The 25,584-nt window shown below is 38.1% G+C and overlaps 1 protein-coding gene across 3 annotated transcripts in view; it reads right to left on the reverse strand.

Moving 5' to 3' along the window:
• Positions 1-1,608: 1,608 nt before the first annotated feature.
• The window catches only part of GAD1 (glutamate decarboxylase 1), a 94,657-nt gene continuing 70,681 nt past the window's right edge, over positions 1,609-25,584 (reverse strand). For all 3 annotated transcript variants that reach the window (XM_073646973.1, XM_073646974.1, XM_073646972.1), the window contains 9 exons: positions 23,284-23,363; positions 22,519-22,573; positions 21,789-21,905; positions 21,045-21,109; positions 16,986-17,064; positions 16,584-16,733; positions 11,519-11,626; positions 8,398-8,487; positions 1,609-6,300 (listed from right to left, as the gene is read on the reverse strand). In XM_073646973.1, the coding sequence (XP_073503074.1) occupies positions 6,127-6,300; positions 8,398-8,487; positions 11,519-11,626; positions 16,584-16,733; positions 16,986-17,064; positions 21,045-21,109; positions 21,789-21,905; positions 22,519-22,573; positions 23,284-23,363 (918 nt within the window). In that variant the 3' untranslated portion in view covers positions 1,609-6,126. The remainder of the gene's footprint in view (positions 6,301-8,397; positions 8,488-11,518; positions 11,627-16,583; positions 16,734-16,985; positions 17,065-21,044; positions 21,110-21,788; positions 21,906-22,518; positions 22,574-23,283; positions 23,364-25,584) is intronic.

Below are 25,584 nucleotides of genomic sequence, written 5' to 3' on the forward strand. Positions count from 1 at the left end.
CCTGAAAACAAAAGGATCAGCCATTGAAATTCCAATGATCTGATGCTTCTGTTACATGAAATAATTTGTTGTGGGAGATTCGGGAGGCCCCCATACAAACCAGATAGTTGACTGCCCCCACCACATGGGCGGGTTTGGTCAGCTTTCATTTAATGTTTAATGCCTTTACACTCACATACCAACTATTAGGCCACTTCTCCTTTAATAGGCAGATAATGATGGCCTTTATAAGACACCTGGCTACCATGATAACCCATAGGCACTCTGCAATTGCATAGTGGGGGGGAATAGGATTAGTGTCAAATGCCTTGAAGTGAAATACTATTATGACCAGGGCTCTGGAGTTGGTAAGTCAAACTACCGACTCCGACTCCTCAATTTCCCTGTCTTCCGACTCCAACTCTGACTCCACGACTCTTTCAACTAAAAAGTTGAGATCTTTAGATCAGGAATAGAACAGACATTTATAGGACATTTCATAACTTTCCCAAATTGGTAGGAAAACATTTACAGCACATCCTGCATTGTACTACTGTACCGAAATTATTAGATATTTTAGGAGTCTGAGTCGGTCCATTTTCTACCGACTCCAACTCCGAATCCACCAAAATGGACACCGACTCCGACACTATGATTCCGACTACTCAGCCCTAATTAGGACATTGTTCCTTCAAGAGTACTTATCACCAATCTAAGGCTACCCTTTTTAACTCTTTAATAAAAGAGTGGGCAGCCCCAGATTGGTGATTTTTCTAAATATAATCTATTAACGAATGCTCAGAAGGATCCCTAATGTCCTCTGAAAGAGCTTGAATTTCTAGCTAAAATTGGGCCCGAATTTCCGCTTGTGAGATCCCGACATGCAGAGCGAGATCCCACCACTCTCTGCGGCTACTCTAATTGTGAAAGAGTGAGATTTCCCTCTTTGCACTAACAGAGCGCTGCCATGTACTTTTCTTAGCTGTTACCGAATGACATCATTAGAGCAGATCACGTTCGGCAACAGCTTGGTAAAGTGTATGGAAGCTCTGGGTTAGTGCAAAGAACGAGATATCTCTCTTTCTCTGTGAATGTGGCCATGTAGGGTTGTGGAATCAAATTCTACTTGCTGGGATCCTGCAACCTGGAAGTTCAGGCATGACTTTTGGTAGAATTTCGGCCCTTTTGGGGACATTAGGGACCATTCTGAGCGTTTTTGTTTTGTCAGGGGAGAAGGTAGTATATCTGTCACTATAGATGAGCGAACCTGAAAGTCCGCTTTACAGTTTGGGAGTCCGAGTAGGGTATAGAGAGACAGAGAAAGATTTTCCAGCTCCGACGTTTGGGTTCCCATTGTTTTCAATGGAGTTCAGGTTCAGGTTCAAGTTTGGGTACAGTTATGGTACCCGAACCGAACTTTGGACTAAAGTTTGGTTGGTGCCAGAACCCGAACTTCCACGGGTCTGCTCATCCCTAGCTGTCACACCTGGACCTAGAGTATCAACTTCACTTAAAAGCTACTTTACCAACATTAAAGAAAGGGTTGAAAGTACAAAAATAGATAATAGAGGCATCTGACTCTTCTTTCATAATTGTGCTACATAAAGGCCAAAACAGAATGACACAGTCTGCGATTTTAAAGTAGATTTTATTGAAAAATTAAAACTGCGTTGCATATCATCTTTAATAGTTAAACATCTCTTATAAGTCACAGGATAGCAAGAGTCCATTGATCACACCACACTAGATCGCTCACGTTCACACATACTGTGCCCTGACAAATCCAAATTTGGCAGTGTGACTATTGCAACAATCCCTGACATTCCTCCTGAGACAACATGGAGTCCTTTCATTTATCAGTCTGGAAACAAATAAAGTTTTCATATATGGATTTACTAATCAATGGGAACGTGTCCAATGTACTTCTGATATTGGCTTATTTAGTAATGGAAATGTCAGAAGTTATGTTTCTGGGCCTAAATATCAGTGCTAGCTGCCTAATTATAATGGAAAATAGCACTGTGAGATTTAAAGGGATCTTGCTTTAAGGGTTTTTTCTTTAAGAAGCAGAGCCACTCTACATCATGGCCTGTACCTGGTATTATATTTCATACCAGTCAAAATTGAGTAAAAAGATTCACAGGATGCTGATCCATCGGCCATGTCCATAGTCCGTGACTGCCAGACCATCGCCATGCAAACCTTCTGTTCCCTGCCGTCACCTCTTCTGACTAGTAGGCCCGGTGCAACTTGATGCGTGTATCACGTGTGCAACAATGACATCGCGCCAGACCTACTGATCAGAACAGGTGCCGGCAGGTAGGAGAGTTGGCCCGCTGGATTAACAATGTGGCCACTAGACTAGGGTCCTGAGAATCTATTTTGCTCAACTCCAATCCTATTCAAGTGAATGGGGCAGAGCTGTAAAAAAAAAACAAGAGTGATGCGTTTTCAAAAGTACTTTTAAATAACATCTAAAAGAAAAAAAACAAACATTTTTGTTGCCCATAGCAGCCAATTACATTGCTTCTTTCATTTTTCAGCAGCAGGAAGTTGCTGCATGTTTACTTCCTGCACTGGTTGCTATGCAGCAGGCTGCCTAACGACCTGTGTTGTTGTTAGGCTCTGCTTCCCTAGTAACCAGTCTGTCTGTTTTTCCAATATCTATATTAACTTTATTAAATATTCCAGACTGATAACTCCACTGCAATGAGTCCTGCTGTGTTTTCTGTACATTGGCACTTAATCTTTTATAAGTTTTATGTTTTTGTTTTTTTATATATATAATGTTTCACTTATGACATCACTATGTGCTTTCACCTAATAGGATGAGGAAAGCGAACATGTTATGACAGTAGGACAAAGCCTTTTGACAGACACTACAGGGTGGAACACAAGATTGTCACAACCAGTTAAACTTTAGGAGACATGTTGGCACACAACATTATGGGAGATGAGTACGGGTGTAGAAATCTACTATTTTAGACCAAGTTATATAGCTATAAAATGGAAGTGGAGAATTTTCATACTTGATTGATGTCCAATAATATATGGTACAGCTACCAATCCCAGGATGTTGGTAAAATGAGGGCCCTTGGAAATAGGTGGACGGTATGGCTACTATAAGTTTCTTACACAAGCTGCCTATACCAAAGTGACCCTTGTCTCTCAGTGGGGTGCTAGTAATCCCTATGTATCTCTACTTCTTTGATCAAGTTCGAAGATACGGTATATAAAGTGGACCTGTCACCAGGCCAAATATTGCCAGACTTTGCTCTTATTTTATTCCTGCTGTTCCCCTGAATATTCCATTTTATTCTTTATTAAACTCCACCATATGATTCCCGAGATATGGACCTTTTTATTTACTGTATTTTTTTTTGGTCTTTAGTAATCGTATGGGGCTCATAGGGAAATAATGCAGAGCAGTCTAAAGACACGCCCCAGAGGATCCTGCCAGCCACGCCTGCTTGGTAAAGACCATAAAAATTAGCTTTTAATTTTCTGGAACCATAAAAAAGAAAAATTAGTAATACTAAGGGTAACAAAAAGAACAAAAACTGGTCACTTTTGATTTGGTGACAGGTTTTCTTTAAGTATAGTGATATTATAGTCCTGTGACAGATGATGGACAGCCGACGACTTCTAGCCACATGAGATGTTAGGCCTAAGTGATTAACCTAAGATGCTGTACAAAAAGATAAGAATAAGTAAGTGGCAAAAATAATATACCAAAAGAAAAAAGTTATTGCATTATTTGATTACATGTCTTATAAATAAAAAAAACTATATTAAAGGGGATTTCGCCATTACTCTATCTGAGAGCTGCACTTGATAGAGCGGAATACGTCATATATACTATTCTATGATTTGATTCAATATTTTTTCTATAAAAGCTGAAAATGATATCAGGACTCATAGCCTGTGAGTCCTCACTCTCCCCGCCCACAGAGAGTGATTGACAGCTTTTCCTGTATATGTTTGTATATCTGTAGAGCTATCAATCAATACGTGTGGGCGGAGGAAAGCAGGACTCTCAGGCTTTCTCTTTAAGCAGCTTTTTTATATGAAACTACTGAATCAAACCATAGAAAAGTATATATCTCCGAGCTCAGCATCCACTGTTCTATCCAATACTGTCTAATCCACTTTAAGCTCTGGGTCACTTTTTATTATGAAGTCCAGTTGCCAGTGCATTTATTAATTAAACTAATTAAAGCCTGGTTTAATTTCTGTCCTTTTATTTTAGATCTGCAGCTTTTAACAAAGAAGGGTTGACATTGTCGATGGAGTATTGACCAACAATAAGGAAAACTCGATGGCTTCAAAATGGATGTAAATAAATGATCAACGAAAAGAATGTTGTGTTCGTCCAGCATATTGGAATGAATTAAATGTATAAATTCAATGCTGATGAATAAAGTGCTAGAATTTTAATTTTTATGAGCCTACATACTAGATTTTTCAAAGGGGGACACCATTTAACATTACTTATACCCCTTTTCATGCAAATGAGTATTAATAGAAGCTAAATCTTAGTACCCCTTGATAAACCTAGACATATATTTCATACTTCTGAACTACATTTGAGGGCACTATAGTATAGATACAGGTTCCACTATATATTATTTTTGATTTCTTTGGCTCACAAAGACACTAAATTACAATAAACATTGTTTAGAACTTACCTCAATAATATATACTATGTATATTCATATATATAAATAGAATACAATACAAATGGAGGAAAATACAAGACACCTCTTTAACATGGTAAATCTCTGCATATAAATAAGCAAGTATTTTTATATACCTATATTTTAACAGTTAAACTGCTTTAAAACTATGACATTTAATCCCAGTACACAAAGTTTTTGGACAATAATGTACACAATCTACACAAAATAATCCCTAGAAATACAGCAAGAGTATACCTGTTACAACGACTGTGCTACTATAACCCCCAAGATACTAAGACGGGGATGCACAACTATTTACTAGTTTAATGCTTTTCCAACTAGTTTTGTCATGTAGAAAAGAAAATCGGAAAAAGATCTATATTGAATGCAGGATTCTATCTCATCGGCATAAGGATTTCTCGTCTGGCAAATCGAGATCAATGACGAAAGAGAAGGCAAACGTCTGTAACATTTTTCATTTAACTCTTTTTTTTCATGTATTTTTAGGTCTCTACAAATCTTTATCACATCTTCTCGTGCTTTTATGTTGACTCAGTGGGAAAGACCTAAACATGTTTGTGCATGATGAAGAGGCAGTCTAATGTATAGCAGATGGCACTTCTTGTGATCACTTTATACCTGGAAAGGAAGTCAGGTGCTCTCTCTGCAAGCTTGCACAATACTTAAGGAGGAGGGTTTTAAGAAGGGAAAATCTAAAAGTCGAACACGACCATAAATGCTAAAACACATTTCTGCCAGGTCCTTCACTAGGTGCTTACAAGACTTTTTGGTGGTGGCCATGGTACTCTTGACTTTAGCCTATCTTTAGAAGTTTACAAACTAAATAAGACATCCTGAACTCCATCTTAAGACAATGTAGCCATTGCCTTCATATATTTAAATCAGTGAGTTTTTGTGCATCATTGATCAAAATGGTGTTGTAAAATGTTGGAGGTTTTTACTATGTGCACGCAATATTACACTAGAGAATGAATATATATGCAAGTGCATTGATGTCTCATAAGTTTCAATTTGCCGAACAAGTAAAACCTTGGCTTAGGGAGCCATTTTGTATAACCCTGGTTATCAGGTCTGGCACGATGCATTTCTTACTTATTAGAATTCCTGCTCTATTAGCATGTACTGCTTTATGCAATGGCCTACACTACATATGTCAAGGGCCGGCCCTGTACATAAATATTCACACAGACGTACATGTGGATACATATTACAACACTCATGTTACCTTGGATTTTGTACATATCTGACAACCTTAACAAACACAATTAATGCCAGTTGTCACTGTATACGTTAGATAATATTTTCGGTTATACACTTCAGCAACCTATGTTTGTTAAGGTGCCAGTATTGAGGGAGGGGGTTCCTTAAAAATGTTTCCTTTCTTTCACCAAAAAAACAAAATACTATTCAACCATTTGGGCGATGGAGTGGGTATTTGGTACATTTATTACAACTCTTGACCCAATCTCTCAATTTCTTCCACCAAGAAGTCAATGTCTGATTTGGTGGCTGCAGGGTTGGAGATGACCATCCGGAAGAAATTTGCCTTGTCTCCCTGGGGTTGATATCCCACCATTGTTGTTCCAGATTCCATCATTAGAGCTTTTATCTTTGGAGCAACCTTGAAGAAAACAGATCCATATTTCAATAATTGTGACTGGCCAAAGGATCCGCTGGGGAAATTCAAGTCTTTGCTATCAATGGAGTTGCTGGAGTTTATATAGTTGCCCAAGAGATCAGTAAATACATTTACATTTAACCACAAGGTATATACTGTACATAAATTGTTATGTGTTTTAGTTAAAGAAAATCATCAGCACTTACTTCTTGCAGGAAATGTATATTCCAAAAATTAGCCAAATGTCAGGATTGTAGAAGGAAAAATTTACCATATGATGATAACATACATTTTCTGCAAGAAGTTAGTACCCAGGGTTCAAAGCATTGAATTTTCATACTCCAGAAGGCTTCCTCCAGACTAAAGGTGGGCAATTAATTTTGCTGAGGGGCCACATGAGAGCATGTGACTGTTGTGGAGGGCCGAACCAATTGGCTGAAATTAATGCTGCTCAATATTAATATTACCATATTAAATATAATTATTTTATATTAATATTAATTATATAACTTAATTTTGAGCAGAATTAACATTGATATCCCCTTATATACCATATGAGCCTGCACACAGCCCCCCTATATAACGTATGAGCCTACACACAGCCCCCCTTATTAATGTATGAGCCTACACACAGCCCCCTATATACTGTACCGTAAGAGCCCCCACATAGCCCCTATATAACGTAAGAGCCCCCACATAGCCTCCTATACATAGTATGAGGCTCGATATAGCCTTCTATACACAGCTTGAACCCCACATAGCCTCCTTATACACAGCGTGAGCCTCACATAGCCTCCCTAACTACAGCATTAGCCCCACATAGCCTCCAATGTACAGAATGAGCCCCACATAGCCTCCCATATACAGTGTGAGCCCCACATAGCCTTTCTATGTGCAGCGTGAGCCCCATGTATCCTCCCAAATATATAGTATGAGTCCCACATAGCCTCCCTAAATACAACATAAGCCCTACATAGCCTCCCTAAATAAAGCATAAGCCCCACATAGCTTCCAATGTACAGAATGAGCCCCACATAGCCTCCCATATACAGCGTGAGCCCGACATAGCTTCCCTATATAGAGCGTAAGCCCCACATAGCCTCCCAAATATATAGTGTGAGCCCCACATAGCCTCCCATATACAGTATGAGCCCCACATGGCCTACATATATACATTGTGAGCCCCACATAGCCTCCTATGAAATTACATAATCGAGTCCGCTGTCTCACAAGGTGAATGGTGGAAGAGGGGGCCGACGGCCCCTCCTCCACCAATGTAATCACCTCTGTCTGCATGCAGTGGATCCGGAGAGCGGTGACAGTGAGTGGCAGATAGACAGCAGGTGGGCGGGGGAGAGCATGGTGTGGCCCGTGGGCCACTATTTCAGCCCTTCGCCTAACTCAATCCATGGGCCTGACTGGAACAGCCAGAGGACTGGATGTGGCCCGCAGGCTGCACTTTGGCCAGGTCTGCTCCAGACCATTGGTGCAGCCTGTGCCGTCACATAGGGTACCCAGAGATAAGGGGGCCACTACCACCTCCAAAGTCGGTGGAAAATTCCATTATGGTGAGCACTTATAATCTTCACGGAAGACAGAGATTAATATGGGTTAAACATCCTCTATAATATACAGCATAATATGTTGTATCTGTAAATAGAATTTCATACATTTTAACTAGAGGATGTATAGAATATATTATTTAATACATCAGTCCAAATTTATTGTGCCTGCAGCAAGTGGTCAAAACCATGGCACTTAATTCAAGCTTTTCCAGAATTGTAGTATAGATGTGCGGCGTTTTCCACAATTCTGAAAAATTGTAGCAAAAAATACGATGTGGCTGAAACCTGTAGCTCAGCTCCAATACTAGACACAGCCAATAGACAAGAGTGGCGCTGGGTTTGAAAATAAAAATTAAAGCAGACTCTTGGGGTTGAGCAACATCAGAGACAACCATTGGACTAGAATGGTGTTTTTTATTACAGAAACCTCCACTCTTATCCAGAATATTATCTACATATGCATCAAATCTCAGTATAAAGGAAATATTTCATAAGCTGATTGATATAATTAATTGATAACATTCAGAAACCTTACCTTATGAAGTTTTTCTTGTCTTTCCTCACTTGGAGGTACGTCTCTGAGACTTGGGGGGATGTACCAGAAACAGACATTTGTATGTTCAGGCTGGAAAAATATATATGTCTAATTCAATAATTTAATAATTGACAACATAGCAAATGTTCTTATGTCCCCAGATCATGATAAGTATAGAATTTAATAAGATTGAATAAAACATAGCAAGAAACACAATAGGTCAACATTTCTAGGGACAGTCACCAAGTGGCCAGTGTTTGCTCTTATTTTATTCCCGCTGCTCACCTGAGTATTCCAGGTTTTTTGTTTTTTATTTTTTTTTAATCCACCATACGGTTCCATAGATACAAGCCTTTTTATTTAGTGCTAATTTTTATTGTCTTTACCAAAGGGGCTTGTCTTTAGGCTGTTCTGCTTTATTACCCTGCGAGTAATGCCCCCTTGGTAGACACTATACAAATTAACATGAAATAAATTCAAATAAAAAAAGACCAAAAAAAACAAACTTCAAAATAAAATAAGAGCAAAAACATGGTCACTTTTGATTTTGTGACAGGTCCATTAAAGGCACACAAACCCGCCCCTTTTGACATCCCCCTACTCCTCCCATGAACCACCTTCCAGGAATGACGTCAGACCACCTGACATCAATGATGCCTCTTTTGCATGGGTTGGTGTTAGGAGGGGCAAACACAGCAATAGCCCAAGGCCCCTATCCCCAAAAGTGCCCTCAGCCTTTACAAGCTAGAAATTGCATTGATAATGCCAGTCTTACATTATCAGTGCAGTTTTAGAGTTTAGAAGTGTAAAAGGAACAGTGATGACATTGATGACATTGAAGGAACTGAAGAGGAGGAGAGAGACTGGTGAGTCCTCTACATTGCGTATGTGTTTTATGCAATGTGTGTATGTAGCATATTGTGTGGGTAGCATTGAGTGTGTGTAACATGCCGTGTGTTTTTAGCATGGTGTGTGTAGTATGCAGTGTATGCGTAACATACAGTGTGTGCAGCATGAAGTATGCGTTTGCAATATGCAGTGTGTGTAGCATGAAGTGTTTGTGTAACAAAGTTTGTGTGCGCATGGAGTATTTGTGTATGTAACATAAGTTGTGTGCATGTTTTGAGTGTGTAGCATACATTGTATATTTGTGTGTAGAATGGAGTGTGTGTGTAACATGCAGTTTTTGTGTAACATACAGTGTGTGTATCATGGAGAGTGTGTTTATGTAACAGTGTGTGTATCATGGAGAGTGTGTTTATGTAACATAGAGTGTGTGTATCATGGAGAGTGTGTTTATGTAACATACAGTGTGTGTATCATGGAGAGTGTGTTTATGTAACATACAGTGTGTATAATGGAGAGTGTGTTTATGTAACATACAGTGTGTGTATAATGGAGAGTGTGTTTATGTAACACACAGTGTGTGTATAATGGAGAGTGTGTTTATGTAACATACAGTGTGTGTATCATGGAGAGTGTGTTTATGTAACATACAGTGTGTGTATCATGGAGAGTGTGTTTATGTAACATACAGTGTGTGTATAATGGAGAGTGTGTTTATGTAACACACAGTGTGTGTATAATGGAGAGTGTGTTTATGTAACATACAGTGTGTGTATAATGGAGAGTTTGTTTATGTAACATACAGTGTGTGTATAATGGAGAGTTTGTTTATGTAACATACAGTGTGTGTATCATGGAGAGTGTGTTTATGTAACATACAGTGTGTGTATCATGGAGAGTGTGTTTATGTAACATACAGTGTGTGTATAATGGAGAGTGTGTTTATGTAACATACAGTGTGTGTATAATGGAGAATGTGTTTATGTAACATACAGTGTGTGTATAATGGAGAGTGTGTTTATGTAACACACAGTGTGTGTATCATGGAGAGTGTGTTTATGTAACATACAGTGTGTGTATAATGGAGAGTGTGTTTATGTAACATACAGTGTGTGTATAATGGAGAATGTGTTTATGTAACATACAGTGTGTGTATAATGGAGAGTGTGTTTATGTAACACACAGTGTGTGTATCATGGAGAGTGTGTTTATGTAACATACAGTGTGTGTATAATGGAGAGTTTGTTTATGTAACATACAGTGTGTGTATCATGGAGAATGTGTTTATGTAACACACAGTGTGTGTATAATGGAGAGTGTGTTTATGTAACATACAGTGTGTGTATAATGGAGAGTGTGTTTATGTAACATACAGTGTGTGTATAATGGAGAATGTGTTTATGTAACATACAGTGTGTGTATAATGGAGAGTGTGTTTATGTAACATACAGTGTGTGTATAATGGAGAGTGTGTTTATGTAACATACAGTGTGTGTATAATGGAGAATGTGTTTATGTAACATACAGTGTGTGTATAATGGAGAGTGTGTTTATGTAACATACAGTGTGTGTATAATGGAGAGTTTGTTTATGTAACATACAGTGTGTGTATAATGGAGATTGTGTTTATGTAACACACAGTGTGTGTATAATGGAGAGTGTGTTTATGTAACACATAGTGTGTTTTTTGCATTCACGTTTAAAAATATCAGCAACACAGATGAGCCTTTGGAGGTGTAAACGTATCGGCAATCAACCAACGAATGAGCAGAACGCTCATTCATTAGGCGATTGAATCAATTATGACAAATCAACAATCATTGTTCTCAGCAGCACATTGCCCAGTGTAAACAGTATGTGCTGCAGATTGCATGATACTGTATGGAGACAGATTGATCTATTACTGATTGTTCTGTCCCCAAGCCTGTGTAAACAGGCCGATAAGCAAACACCGAACGATTTGAATATAGTCGATCGGCGCTCAATTAACAATCTAAAATCAGCTTGTGTAAATGTAACCTATATATTTCTGTATGATGTCACAATGTATTAAAATTTGGGATCCTGCTGTAAAGTTTAGCCCAAGGTGAGCACTTTGTCTAAAACTGTCTTACTCTTTTAGACCAGCTGGCAATTATGACCATTGAAACCCAAAAAGTTTTTATTTGTGGCAGATCAGAAACTGAATGAAGGTACCAATATATTTACCATAAGGAGCTCTTCCATGGTTGTCTGCAATAGTCGTAATATTTACTTCTAATGTGTGAGGACTTACCTCTCCTTTGAAGACCATCTCAAAATCTTCCCGATTGCAGATCTTCGAATATAAATATTCTGACAGCTCCAAGCATTTGTTGATCTGCTGTTCGAATCCTACAGTGCCCTGTTGGGAAGGAAACAATCGAGAATAGACTTAGACATAGCGTAAGACGAATGAATGAATGAATGAATATACATCTTATATCTATCTAGATTAATGTCACTGGACCCTTTTGAAGTCATAAAAGCAACGATTATAATGGATAAATTGCTTTGTAACTTGATAACACAGTTACAGAAAGGTCATTCTTTTATGCAGGTAGACATAATTTATACAGCACAGTGGTTCAATATTGGAAACATGGGTTCCAAATTGTCCCAGTTAAAGGGATCCTGTCACATTGTACATGCAGTCCGATCTGTGGTCAGCATGGTAGGAGAAGCTGAGCAGAATGATATATAGGTTTGTCGGAAAAGCTCCAGTATAATTTGCATTTTATTCATTGAGGGCGGTCCTAATCATTGATTGACAGCTATCTCTGCATGCACAATCACCCAGGGAAGACTGTCAATCATTGCCTATGACCGCCCACTGGACTCAAATACATACAAACAAAATGAATTTCCATACAAGTTATACTGAAACTTTTCCCTTAACAATATATATCAATCTGACCAGCTCCTCCTGCTTTACAACCTCCTGCCTGCAGATCAGATACCATTGTCAACATAATAGGTTCCTTTAATATCTATGTTTATATTTGTCCTTATGTTTGTGGAGTTGTCTATCTATACTCTAGATTCCTGAAAAAGAAGAAGGATGGGCACTGCTACAAATATGTGTAATGGGGTGCTACAGTAGCCTAATAGGACTACAACAAAATAATAGGAAGAGAAAGCACAGGCTATAGAAACTATGCACACCCACAATGTTCTATAAAAAATCACAAATCTTTATTGAAATTTTTATACAAGACCATCTACCACAGTACATGAAATAAAAACTTTTAAAAATAGGCAAAACATTGCTCTATGCAATATCACAAGTATGGGGAAGAGATATCAATATATTCATTCAAAGCAATAACCCCCTTGAACCCGCAAGTAAATAAAGTACTACTTATCAAATCCCAAAGTATAAAGCATGGTCACTGAAATACAGTACAGACCAAAAGTTTGGACACACCTTCTCATTTAAAGATTTTTCTGTATTTTCATGACTTTGAAAATTGTACATTCACACTGAAGGCATCAAAACTATGAATTAACACATGTGGAATTATATACTTAACAAAAAAGTGTGAAACAACTGAAAATATGTCTTATATTCTAGGTTCTTCAAAGTAGCCACCTTTTGCTTTGATGACTGCTTTGCACACTCTTGGCATTCTCTTGATGAGCTTCAAGAGGTAGTCACCGGAAATGGTTTTCACTTCACAGGTGTGCCCTGTCAGGTTTAATAAGTGGGATTTCTTGCCTTATAAATGGGGTTGAGACTATCAGTTGTGTTGTGCAGAAGTCAGGTGGATACACAGCTAATAGTCCTACTGAATAGACTCTTAGAATTTGTATTATGGCAAGAAAAAAGCAGCTAAGTAAAAAAAAACGAGTGGCCATCATTACTTTAAGAAATGAAGGTCAGTCAGTCCGAAAAATTGGCAAACTTTGAATGTGTCCCCAAATGCAGTTGTTAAAACCATCAAGCGCTACAAAGAAACTGGCTCACCTGAGGACCGCCCCAGGAAAGGAAGACCAAGAGTCACCTCTGCTTCTGAGGATAAGTTTATCCGAGTCACCAGCCTCAGAAATCGCAGGTCAACAGCAGCTCAGATTAGAGACCAGGTCAATGCCACACAGAGTTCTAGCAGCAGACACATCTCTTCAACAACTGTTAAGAGGAGACTTTGTGCAGCAGGCCTTCATGGTAAAATAGCTGCTAGGAAACCACTGCTAAGGACAGGCAACAAGCAGAAGAGACTTGTTTGGGCTAAAGAACACAAGGAATGGACATTAGACCAGTGGAAATCTGTGCTTTGGTCTCATGAGTCCAAATTTGAGATCTTTGGTTCCAACCACCGTGTCTTTGTGTAACGCAGAAAAGGTGAACGGATGGACTCTACATGCCTGGTTCCCACCGTGAAGCATGGAGGAGGAGGTGTGATGGTGTGGGGGTGCTTTGCTGGTGACACTGTTGGGGATTTATTCAAAATTGAAGGCATACTGAACCAGCATGGCTACCACAGCATCTTGCAGCGGCATGCTATTCCATCCGGTTTGTGTTTAGTTGGACCATCATTTATTTTTCAACAGGACAATGACCCCAAACACACCTCCAGGCTGTGTAAGGGCTATTTGACCAAGAAGGAGAGTGATGGGGTGCTACGCCAGATGACCTGGCCTCCACAGTCACCAGACCTGAACCCAATCGAGATGGTTTGGGGTGAGCTGGACCGCAGAGTGAAGGCAAAAGGGCCAACAAGTGCTAAGCATCTCTGGGAACTCCTTCAAGATTGTTGGAAGATCATTTCCGGTGACTACCTCTTGAAGCTCATCAAGAGAATGCCAAGAGTGTGCAAAGCAGTCATCAAAGCAAAAGGTGGCTACTTTGAAGAACCTAGAATATAAGACATATTTTCAGTTGTTTCACACTTTTTTGTTAAGTATATAATTCCACATGTGTTAATTCATAGTTTTGATGCCTTCAGTGTGAATGTACAATTTTCAAAGTCATGAAAATACAGAAAAATCTTTAAATGAGAAGGTGTGTCCAAACTTTTGGTCTGTACTGTATATCATAATAGCATACCACATAATTTAATTTATCAATGGCAGAAAGTACATGCATGTATGATATAAAGCATGATCATTAAGTATATCACAATAGCATACCACATAATTCAATTTACAAATTAATAAATTATTTACAAATAACTTAAATTATGTGGTATGCTATTATGATATATTTCAATGACCATGCTTTATACTTTGGGATTTGATAAGTAGTACTTTATTTACCTGCGGGTTCAAGGGGGTTATTGCTTTGAACGAATATATTGATATCTCTTCCCCCTACTTGTGATATTGCATAGAGCAATGTTTTGCCTATTTTTAAATGTTTTTATTTCATGTACTGTGGTAGATGGTCTTGTATAAAGATTTGTGATTTTTTATAGAACATTGTGGGTGTGCATAGTTTCTATAGCCTGTGCTTTCTCTTCCTATTATTTTACTCTAGATTCCTCCCACGCCTAAAATATATTACTTAATTCGAACAGTGGATATTCCTAAAAATTACAGGAAAGCTAAAAAGAAAAAAAAATTAAAGGCAATTAAAAATAATCCTATTAAATTTGAAAACCAAAATAGAGTCTTAGAGCCTTATTTTATATGATCAGGGGTAAAGGAAATCCCTGAAGGTCTATAACAAAACTTATAAAGGAAAGCTAGAGTAAGTGGACTTCAAGTGCGCTGCTGATTCGGAAAAGAATCATAGAACAAATTAATAAAACGTGGTTTATTTGTCAACGCGTTTCGGAGTCAAATCCGACTCCTTCCTCAGGACAACCACATGTGAAAGTGGCAACACTGATTACACTGAATCTTGTGGTCAGTGTAATCAAAGAAGGACTGTGTGGCAAAGAGACATATATTATATACACATACAAATACTAATTAAATGTATGTAAATTTTTGACTTTGCAGTATGTAATAAAAATGCCTTAAAACATTCTCTCTCATTATTCTGGCATTTGGCAAATATTAAAAATTATGGTAATCCTAATTGACCTAGAATGGGAAAGATTTATTCTGATTTCCTGTCAGATATTGAGAAAAACATGCAGATGTGTCTTTTTATATAGTGTATGTAAACTTCTGGTTTCAATTGTATATACATACAGTACAGACCAAAAGTTTGGACACACCTCATTTAAAGATTTTTCTGTATTTTCATGACTGTGAAAATTGTACATTCACACTGAAGGCATCAAAGCTATGAATTAACACATGTGGAATTATATACTTAACAAAAAAGTGTGAAACAACTAAGAATATGTCTTATATTCTAGGTTCTTCAAAGTAGCCACCTTTTGCTTTGATGACTGCTTTGCACACTCTTGGCATTCTCTTCATGAGCTCAATTTTTTTCACTTTTTTTTTTTTTTGCCAGGCCGCGCCCCCCCCCCAAAAAAATATGAAGGCTGCAGCCGATCACTGGGCACTGATTGGCTGCATCACTTGATGCCACCCGGACAGAGGTTTATTCTGGCGGGGAAAGATTTCGGAGGAACAGCACCAATTCGGGTGGTGAGTATTAATTCTTCTTTTTCTCATCTCCCTGGGCCCATTAAAGGGGTTTTCCCGTGAACAAAGTTCATTTTAAAGTTGATTTTAATCAATAGATCTTATAATAATAATAACTTCCACAATTGGATTTGTTTTAAAAAAATGTTCCTGTACTGAGATAATCTTATAAATGTGCCCCTGCTGTGTACTGTGTGATGGTTGTGTCTTACCATACAGGGACATGGTCTGATCATACCACAGCTCCTGGGCAGGGGGGAAGCAAACGAGGGTATACGGATGACTGAGCATGGAATGGCAGGTGATTCTTTTTATGAGATAAAGCATTTCCCTGCCTTTTTCCAATAACGTTTTACCTTAAAGAAAGAATTATTTGTATCCCCTGCTGTAATGTCTGTATACTTTTTTGTTTCCTCCCCTGCCCAGGAGCTGTGGTATGATCAGACCATGTTTCTGTATGGTCAGACACGGACATTACACAGTACACAGCAGGGGCACATTTATAAGATTATCTCAGCACAGGAACATTTTATTTAAACACATCCAGTTGTGGAAATTATTATTATCCCAAGATCTATTGATTAAAAGGAATTTTGTTAGTGGGACAGGTGGTCTAATTGTGAACAACCCCTTTAATGAGAGATCGGCAATCTAGCCTGGGGGCATAGAAACTGCTATGTTTGCTGCTCTGTAAATTACCACTATGTAGATGATGATTTATTATAATATATTATCGGTTTTATGAATACAATATTGCTAATGTAATCATATTTTTTTACCTTTGCTTTCCACATCAACCAGAATTTGAATATATCCACATGGCGGCCACATTGTATTGCTTTGTCTCCAGTGTCGTATGATATGTCATATTGCTTGTCTTGCTGGAATAGGTATCCTGCACACATTTGATTGCATCCTTGTAGTATACCCTGGGGAATAAAAAAAATTATATCATACAAAATAATTCTAACCATTGAAAAAGTGCTAACTATAATATTTTCTATGAGCAAACATACATTAAAAATAATAAAACCTGAAAATACATTTGTCAACATAATATTTTTGGTTGCCTGTCTCACTGTATTTTCTTTATATTTCCCTTATTAGTAAAAACCTCTTAATTCTGTATTAGCATTTACTAGAGCTAACGCATTTCACAATCATCTTATATAAATTCCTACCTTTTCCCTTAAGAGAATTGCAGAACATTGGAGTAAAACACCCATCATCTTGTGGGGATTCCAAGTTACCGAGTCAGCTCTGTAAAAGAAATAGAACAGCAATTCTAATCTCTGACCACACAGTACATGAAATCTATCGTTCTCATAATTATTGAAAATCTCTGTCACAACATTCTTTAAAAACAAATTGACTTTATCATTTTTTAAGATTAAGTCAGTAGCAACCTGAAAAAAAAAATCTCTAAATCAAGTTTAAGGGGCTTAGGTTTTCAATTAAATTTGTTTTATTATATATAAGATTATTTTGTATGGGTTCTGTCCAAAATGACTTTGCCCAAGATTCCCCAGATCTCAATCTGATGGACATCTGACCCATTTCTAAGGACATTTTAAGAAGACCTGTCACCAGTTCACAGGTGGCCAGTTTATGCTTTTATTTTATACCCGTTGCTCCCTTGAATAATTTTTTTTTTTTTTTAATCTGCCACACAGATCCATATAATGCTAATTATTATGGGTTTTACTCTGGTGTTGTGTCTTTAGGTTGCTCTGGATAATGAACTTGTGAGCACCGTCCCATTAGTAAAAATTAGCATACTGGGTGCACTAAATAAAATGCCCCATATCTCTCGAACCATATGGTGGATTTAAAAATATATAAATAAATCAAAAACAGATTACTCAGGTGAGCAGCGGTAATAAAAATAAGGGCCAAAACCGGCCACTTATAACCTGATGATAGCAGGTCCTCTTTAATGGATGATTCAAAGAAACTGTATGATATATATAAACTTAAAGAAGACCTTTCACAATTTTTTTTGCGTTGAACTGAACACACAATGTAATGGTGACTGCAGAGCGGAATAAAACTTTAGGTTTTTTTAAAGCGCTTCTCTCCATTGAAGAGATATTAGCAATAAAAGTATTTGGCACCTAATGAGTTAACGTCTTTAAGTCCAAGTGGGCGTTATCAGACAGCTTTCACTGGGGGCGTGTTCTTCTTCACCTGTATGATGCTGACCAATCATAAGCAGGTAGTAACACTCAAAGGAAAGAAGAACACGCCCCCCCCACCATAGCTCAGAGAAAATGTGTGAGATGTATAATGACAGATAGCGTTAGTTGGAGAGTAGCTTTTCTGACGAGGAGCATGAAGGAGCACGCTACTGGTAAGATGCGGCAAATTCATTAAGTGGCCTCTTCGTACTCCAGCAAGCCCTTGATTAAGACTGGGGCGCGCAATGCCAAACTTAATGAATTTTTTCCCTTATAAGTTTAATATTAGGCCTAATGGCCCATATGAAAATTGCAAGATTTCAGATTTTTTTTAATTTTAGTGGTAGGGAAAATAATAATAAAAAAAATAATTTGTTTTAAATAAATCTAACATAAAAACCTGATTTAAACAATAGATAATTTTCTGATTTTTAATTGCTTACACCACCTCTTGGTCAGGTTACTTTACACCAGAATTTTGTGCCATTAATGAATCTGGTGCATTTTAAGACTTCGCTTAGCTCTTCAACTCTTTTTGAAACTATCGAGGAGGATGCAAAAAGTGTTTATAACACATAATTAATTTCTTCTAAATTTGTGGGAAAATTTAGCAGAAACGTTGGAGTACATTCAAAACGCGACGCTCTCTATCTCATCTGTCTTTTAATTTTTTATATGGAATAATGAAATCATTTTTTTTTACCAGGGGCTGGAATTCATCCTATATGTTTTTCCATAATTGGTTTATGCCATGCTTATCCCTATAGACATTTCTATACTATGTGAGCAGAATATATGGGTTATAGTCTTTCTTAAGGCTAGTGAAGAAAAGTAAGCTGTGATCTTTTTTCTATGTAATTCATGTGCGCTGGTTCACTAAGCTTTCCTACATATTCACTGACTTTTCTTTTTATAGCTTGAGGCTTCCATATCCGAAAAACATTCTTCATAAATGAATATACAATGTGCATCCCTTATATAACACACAGCAGCAACGTGTTCAGATTGTGCCTTGCCGACAGCGCTTCCACTCTCATAGAACAGACCGCTTGATGTTTATAGCAATAGATTGTGTCTCAGCTATTATCTCAGCAACCTTATTCTTACTGACATTTTTTGTCAAGTTTCAGTGGGGCAAATAAAGAGGTCATGTCGCGGTTGATTTTCCCCAGGCAATGGAAAAAAAAAAGGCAAGGGAGTAAGTTTGGCAAGTCAGCTGCTGTCCCATCAATACATGCTAATGAGAAGAGTGATATCAAGCATGTCACTTTGTATCTCATGATAATAAAGATACATTATGGCAATGTCTGCACTCTGCGCTTGTTATCTCTATCGAAGATGCAAAATTTGACTTTTTCTCACTTTTGAAAATAAATTCTATTCAAAGGTCATCGATGACGGTCAGTTCAAAGGCCGATCATGTGTCTGCTTATGCATTTGATTGCAACTGCTTTCCTCTTTGTGCATATACTGAATGCAATCACTGCAAGCGTCAGATAGATAATAGAACCTTTATTAAATAGTTAAATATTTTTACTCTGCTGATCAATATTTTTGTAGAATCATTTACATCATTTTCACAAATAAACTGCCTTCGATAAAGATATTTTAAATTGACAAACAAAAGCTGTTTGGTTAAAGGGAATCTGTCAGCAAGTTTTTCCCTGATTCCAGTGATGTGTCACTTAGTTTCCTGGGTGCAGCAGTTGTGATATAATTACTGTTACAGGCTATTAAGTGACATATCACTGGAACCAGGCTCTCTGCCTCTACATCATGCTGCTCTCTGATTACATAGTGAAAACCTGCTGACAGATTACCTTTAAGTTGATGACATAGCAAAGAGCAGGCAGGGGAGACAGTCATCCCTCCCTAGGGAGGCACAATGTAAGACACAGATGGGTAACTGAAAGCTCCTAGGCCTCAGTGTCAAATCCATTACAATACCCATGACTAGTCCATGTTATTTATAGTATTGGTCAACTCATATGGTATAAAATACAATCTAGGGCCCAAATGTGACCACAACCTCTGCACTCTCTTTGGTTAGAACTCTCATAAAGACTTGCTTCCTAACGCAATCAGGTGGAAGGTATAATGCTGGCCATACTCTTTAGCTGTCAGCCTAAAAATCCTTTGGTAAACTCAACGGCTATCTCTCCAAACTCCCCCATACATAGGAGTTCTAGACTCGGCCGAGTGCTCTTGTGTCCTCTATGAGAGGGCCATTTTCAGAGGAGTCTCTATCGAACAAAAGGTTCGGAATCTTCTCTCCATTTGTCAGAGGAAAGTCTACATTAAATTGTGGACCGATCCAGCTGAAATTGGCACGTTTAGTTCATTTCATTAAATGTGTATGGGGACATTAAGTCTGGACTCTTGGAAATCATACAGATAGATGTAATTGTCAAAGAATAGATAAAACCAACTGGCCCATTCCTAGAGTCCTACATTGATTATAGAAATCAGTGCAATGGGAAATTACATGTCCGAAGTCTTTGGTTGTTCAGGGGTAACTTTCTTCTGGCCAGCAGAAGAGAGCGGCGTAAAACTATGGTAGGTATTTGCCGTAAAACCACTTTATATAGACATTGGGATTATCACTTTTATGAGTGCTGTGGTTAATACATTTTGTAAAGTTTTTGCTTGTTTTTTTGTAACATTTTTGTAAACTTTTGGCACTGCTTTCTTACTTTCCAACAGTCCTGATAAGTATGGCATTATAGGTACCATTCCTAAAGGGGAGTGCTCACGTTGCACGACTTTTATATTGGCACCATGGTTATCACTTCTCTGTAGCAGGCAATATCTGCAGGCAATATATTGAGTCTCACTTGCATTGGAAATGTATATATGCAACTAACTGTATCATGAATAGCTAATTTCTTTATCTGTTGGAATTGTGTGGTGGAAGGAAACTCCAGAAAAAAAGAAATTAACACACATAGTCAAGAGTCAAGCAATAATTCACTATACAATATATCTGAGCTATTGTGTGTCATATGAACTAGTTCAGATTCTTTGCCACATGATTAATAAATTTCCAATTTTCTATTTACTTGCCTTTCTATCCCGTTCAGCTTATGACGATGCTTCCTGGACATGAGCAGTCCACCTCCCCACGCAGCCTGCGCCAAGAAAATACGATTAGTCACATTACACGGACTCAGAAACAGTCACATTACACAGGCTCAGAAACAGTCACATTACACAGGCTCAGAAACAGTCACATTACACAGACTCAGAAACAGTCACATTACACAAACTCAGAAACAGTCACATTACACAGGCTCAGAAACAGTCACATTACACAGACTCAGAAACAGTCACATTACACAAACTCAGAAACAGTGACATTACACAGACTCAGAAACAGTCACATTACACGGGCTCAGAAACAGTCACATTACACGGACTCAGAAACAGTCACATTACACAGGCTCAGAAACAGTCACATTACACAGGCTCAGAAACAGTCACATTACACAGACTCAGAAACAGTCACATTACACAAACTCAGAAACAGTCACATTACACAGGCTCAGAAACAGTCACATTACACAGGCTCAGAAACAGTCACATTACACAGGCTCAGAAACAGTCACATTACACAAACTCAGAAACAGTGACATTACACAGACTCAGAAACAGTCACATTACACGGGCTCAGAAACAGTCACATTACACGGACTCAGAAACAGTCACATTACACGGACTCAGAAACAGTCACATTACACGGACTCAGAAACAGTCACATTACACGGACTCAGAAACTTGTTTTACATCTGAAAAATGATGATTACTTACATCTACATGGAGCCATAAATTGTACTTTTCACATATATCTGCTATTTCATCAATGGGATCAAATGCTCCATATACTGTGGTCCCAGCAGTAGCATTCACATAAAGTGGAACATGACCCTGCAAGGAACACAATAATATTGTAAGTATGTACAGCACTCGGATTAAATCCAGAAAGTCATCTACTTAATTTAAGAATCAAACAGCCACAAAATTACTGCACTTTCGGAACTCGCTCAATATTGGTTTTACGGGATTCTAAAGCGTAATCATCATGTATTGAAAAATGATGCGTATTTATATAGAGTAGTTGTATGAAATAAGAAAACAGTATCTGCTTATTTTCCAGGAACAGCGCCACTCTGGTCCTTAAGCCACGTTCACACGTTCAGTATCTGGTAAGTATTTTAGATCAGTATTTATAAACCAAAATCAGGAGGCAAAGTATAATAGAAACACGTCACTACTTCTGTATTTATCACCCACTCCTGGTTTTGGTTTACAAATACTGATGTAAGATACTGACCAAATATTGAATGTGTGAACATGGCCTTACATTGTGCCTGGTATTGCAGTTTAGCTTTATTTAAGTGAATGGAGCGGAGCTGCAATACCAGGCACAGCCCATGGTTTAGATCTAGTAAACCCAGATCATTGTCTTCATATATAAAAATGCTTTCGCTAGTCATACAGAGATAATTAGCGACATATAAAGATTACAGAGGATACATACCTTTTGTTTAGATTCAATGATTTTGGCCTCCAGGTCTTCAGGAATGATCTTCCCTCTGAAATTAGTATAGTAATTGATGAGCATGTAATAAAACAGTCTTCTCATGAGACTTTTAGAACTCTCTTATTGGCCAATATACTTAAAAAAAACTTTGCATTAATCAATAGTACAAGCTGATATAAGAAACTTTGTAATATATCTTTATCAGAGCAATATGCTGCTTTCTCCACTTATGAGCCACGTCTCCCCCTCCTTCCTGACTCTTGAACTCATTCACTCTAATAAACAGTTCAACTCCAACTTGCTCTAGATAAAACAGGCTGCCAGCTGACAGAGGTAACAAGTTACAGATCATATTAAAGTCTATGGAAAGAGGAGGGAGAAGATGAGAAGAGAAACAGAGGGACAGAGATGGTGCTGCTGTCTCATTTAGCTTATCCCAGTGCAGGGTTCACATCTACACAGCTCAGTACTTGTGTATAATGTATCCCATGCCTATGCTGCTTCTGTCTGTATGTGTTACATAAGAAAAGAAGAACAAAAGTCCTTCTGACAGTGTGCACAGTGTAAGGGAGACATCAAAGCTGCTATTCTCCTCCCACCAGCACAGAGTCAACTGAAAATTAAAGACAAAGCCCGTTAAGGGGAAAACTGATCAATAAGCTTATTCTGAAAAGTTATATACTGTAGGTATCCTTTAAATACTTGTGAATAGCAATGTAACTACACTATATGTTACATTTTCAATATAAAGTCATTATTTACCTCTCATTGGATTTTACCAGGATCACGTTCTCGGTCCCAAATCCTAACGCTGCTCCAGCCTTCTTCATTGAATAATGACTCTGAAAAAGTGCAATTAATATATAGGGTATAAGAGAATGGAGCCTGGACTTAGTAGAAGGACAATTTGGGGTAACTTCAAGTATTTGTTTTTATTTAGGTTCCAGTTCAATATATATATATATATATATATATATATATATATATATATATATACAAATCTAAATTAATTTGTTAGCAAAAGATAAATCACTTTTTAAAAGCTGAGAATCTTATTTTTGGGTTACTATGACATACTATACATCATATGTTTGTAAAGAATAATCGAAATAATCTACATAGGGAACTTCTTTAAAGGGAACTCGTCATCAAACAGAGTTTTAGGCCCTGATTCATCAATTTGTTAGAATTTTGACAACTTTGAAAACTTGGCATTTTCATGCCAGTTTCTCCCAGCTTCGCAAAAATTGGCGGGGCTGTAGTGGGGCTGGGGTGGGGCAGGGGTTGGCCGTGGCATAACGACACAGCTCATCTAGTTCATTATGAGCTATGATGTTCCTTATGGCAGAAATCTTACTCCAGTCAGAGACTAGAGTGAAATGTGTGTCAGGGTGCATGGAGTCGCATGCCACTTGTCAGACTCTCCTAGTTGTGACTGTCTGACACCAACATGCCCTTTCATCAAGACTGGCGAGAAAATCATCGGTCTTGATGAATCGGGGCTTTATTGTTATTCAGAATAGATTTCTAGAGAAGTCACTCTCTGATATCGGCATTAGAACAGGAAGGAAAAAAATAAAATTGTAAAGTACTACACTATCTGGGTCCTGATCTTCTCTCGCGTTATGTACAGTAGATCTGGCATCAGCTCCAGTGGTATCCAGCCCATGATCAGTGTCCATATGAAGCCGAGGCAGGTATAATTTATTGCCCATGCACTGCCCCGGATATTACACTGTGTTACAAATTATTATGCAAACAATATTTTCTCAGATTTTCCCAAATTACCTATATTAATTGCAGTCATTGTAATTTTCCAGTCAAATAACTATTAGAGTACAATTGAAAGGTTTTTGTACAAACTGCCTATGATAACAGTATATTTTTAAAAAAATAAAAACTCAGACTGCACTCAAAATGCATGTTCCAAATTATTATGCACAGCAGAGTTTTCAACCTTTTCATTTTAATAAAGAACAAAAAAATGGTCATTTTTGAAATTATAAGCATTAGCAGGTTATTACAAACTGAAATCAAACAGTTTTCAACTCAAAACTTTATTCTAGGTGATGTTACATTTGCACATAGGACCCCTTGTTCGAAAGGAGCTTCTGAACTCTCTCATTCATTGAATTTGTCAGGTTTTGGATGGTTTCTGCTTCAATTGTTTTGCATGAGGACAGAATGCCCTCCCAGAGCTGTTGCTTAGATGTGAACTGCCTCCCGCCATCATAGACACTCCTTTTGATGATGCTCCAGAGGTTCTCAATGGGGTTGAGGTCAGGGGAGCATGGGTGCCACACCATAAGTTTGTCCCCTTTTATGCCCATAGCAGCCAGAGATGCAGATGTGTTATGTGCAGCATGAGACGGGGCATATCATGCATGAAAATGATCTTGCTGTGGAATGCACGGTTCTTCTTCTTGAACCATGGCAGGAAGTGCTGTTTGAGAAACTCAACATACATTATGGAGTTCATCTTTACCCCTTCAGGGATCCTAAAAGGACCGACAATCTCTCTCCCCATGATTCCAGCCCAAAACATTACTCCACCTCCTCCTTGTTAGCGCCATAGCCGTGTTTGCATGGGGTGTCCATCAACCAGCCATCCTCCACTCCATCCATCTGGACCATCGAGATCATTTCATGCATGATAATGCCCCGTCTCATGCTGCACATAACACATCTGCATCTCTGGCTGCTATGGGCATAAAAGGGGACAAACTTATGGTGTGGCACCCATGCTCCCTTGACCTCAACCCCATTGAGAACCTCTGGAGCATCATCAAAAGGAGTGTCTATGATGGCGGGAGGCAGTTCACATCTAAGCAACAGCTCTGGGAGGGTATTCTGTCCTCATGCAAAACAATTAAAGCAGAAACCATCCAAAACCTGACAAATTCAATGGACGAGAGAGTTCAGAAGCTCCTTTCGAACAAGCGGTCCTATGTGCAAATGTAACATCACCTAGAATAAAGTTTTGAGTTGAAAACTGTTTGATTTCAGTTTGTAATAACCTGCTAATGCTTATAATTTCAAAAATGACCATTTTTTTGTTCTTTA

The sequence above is a fragment of the Phyllobates terribilis genome, unplaced genomic scaffold (assembly GCF_046119375.1).
Source record: "Phyllobates terribilis strain yellow unplaced genomic scaffold, ASM4611937v1 Scaffold_9__5_contigs__length_417890890, whole genome shotgun sequence".
NCBI lineage: Eukaryota > Metazoa > Chordata > Amphibia > Anura > Dendrobatidae > Phyllobates > Phyllobates terribilis.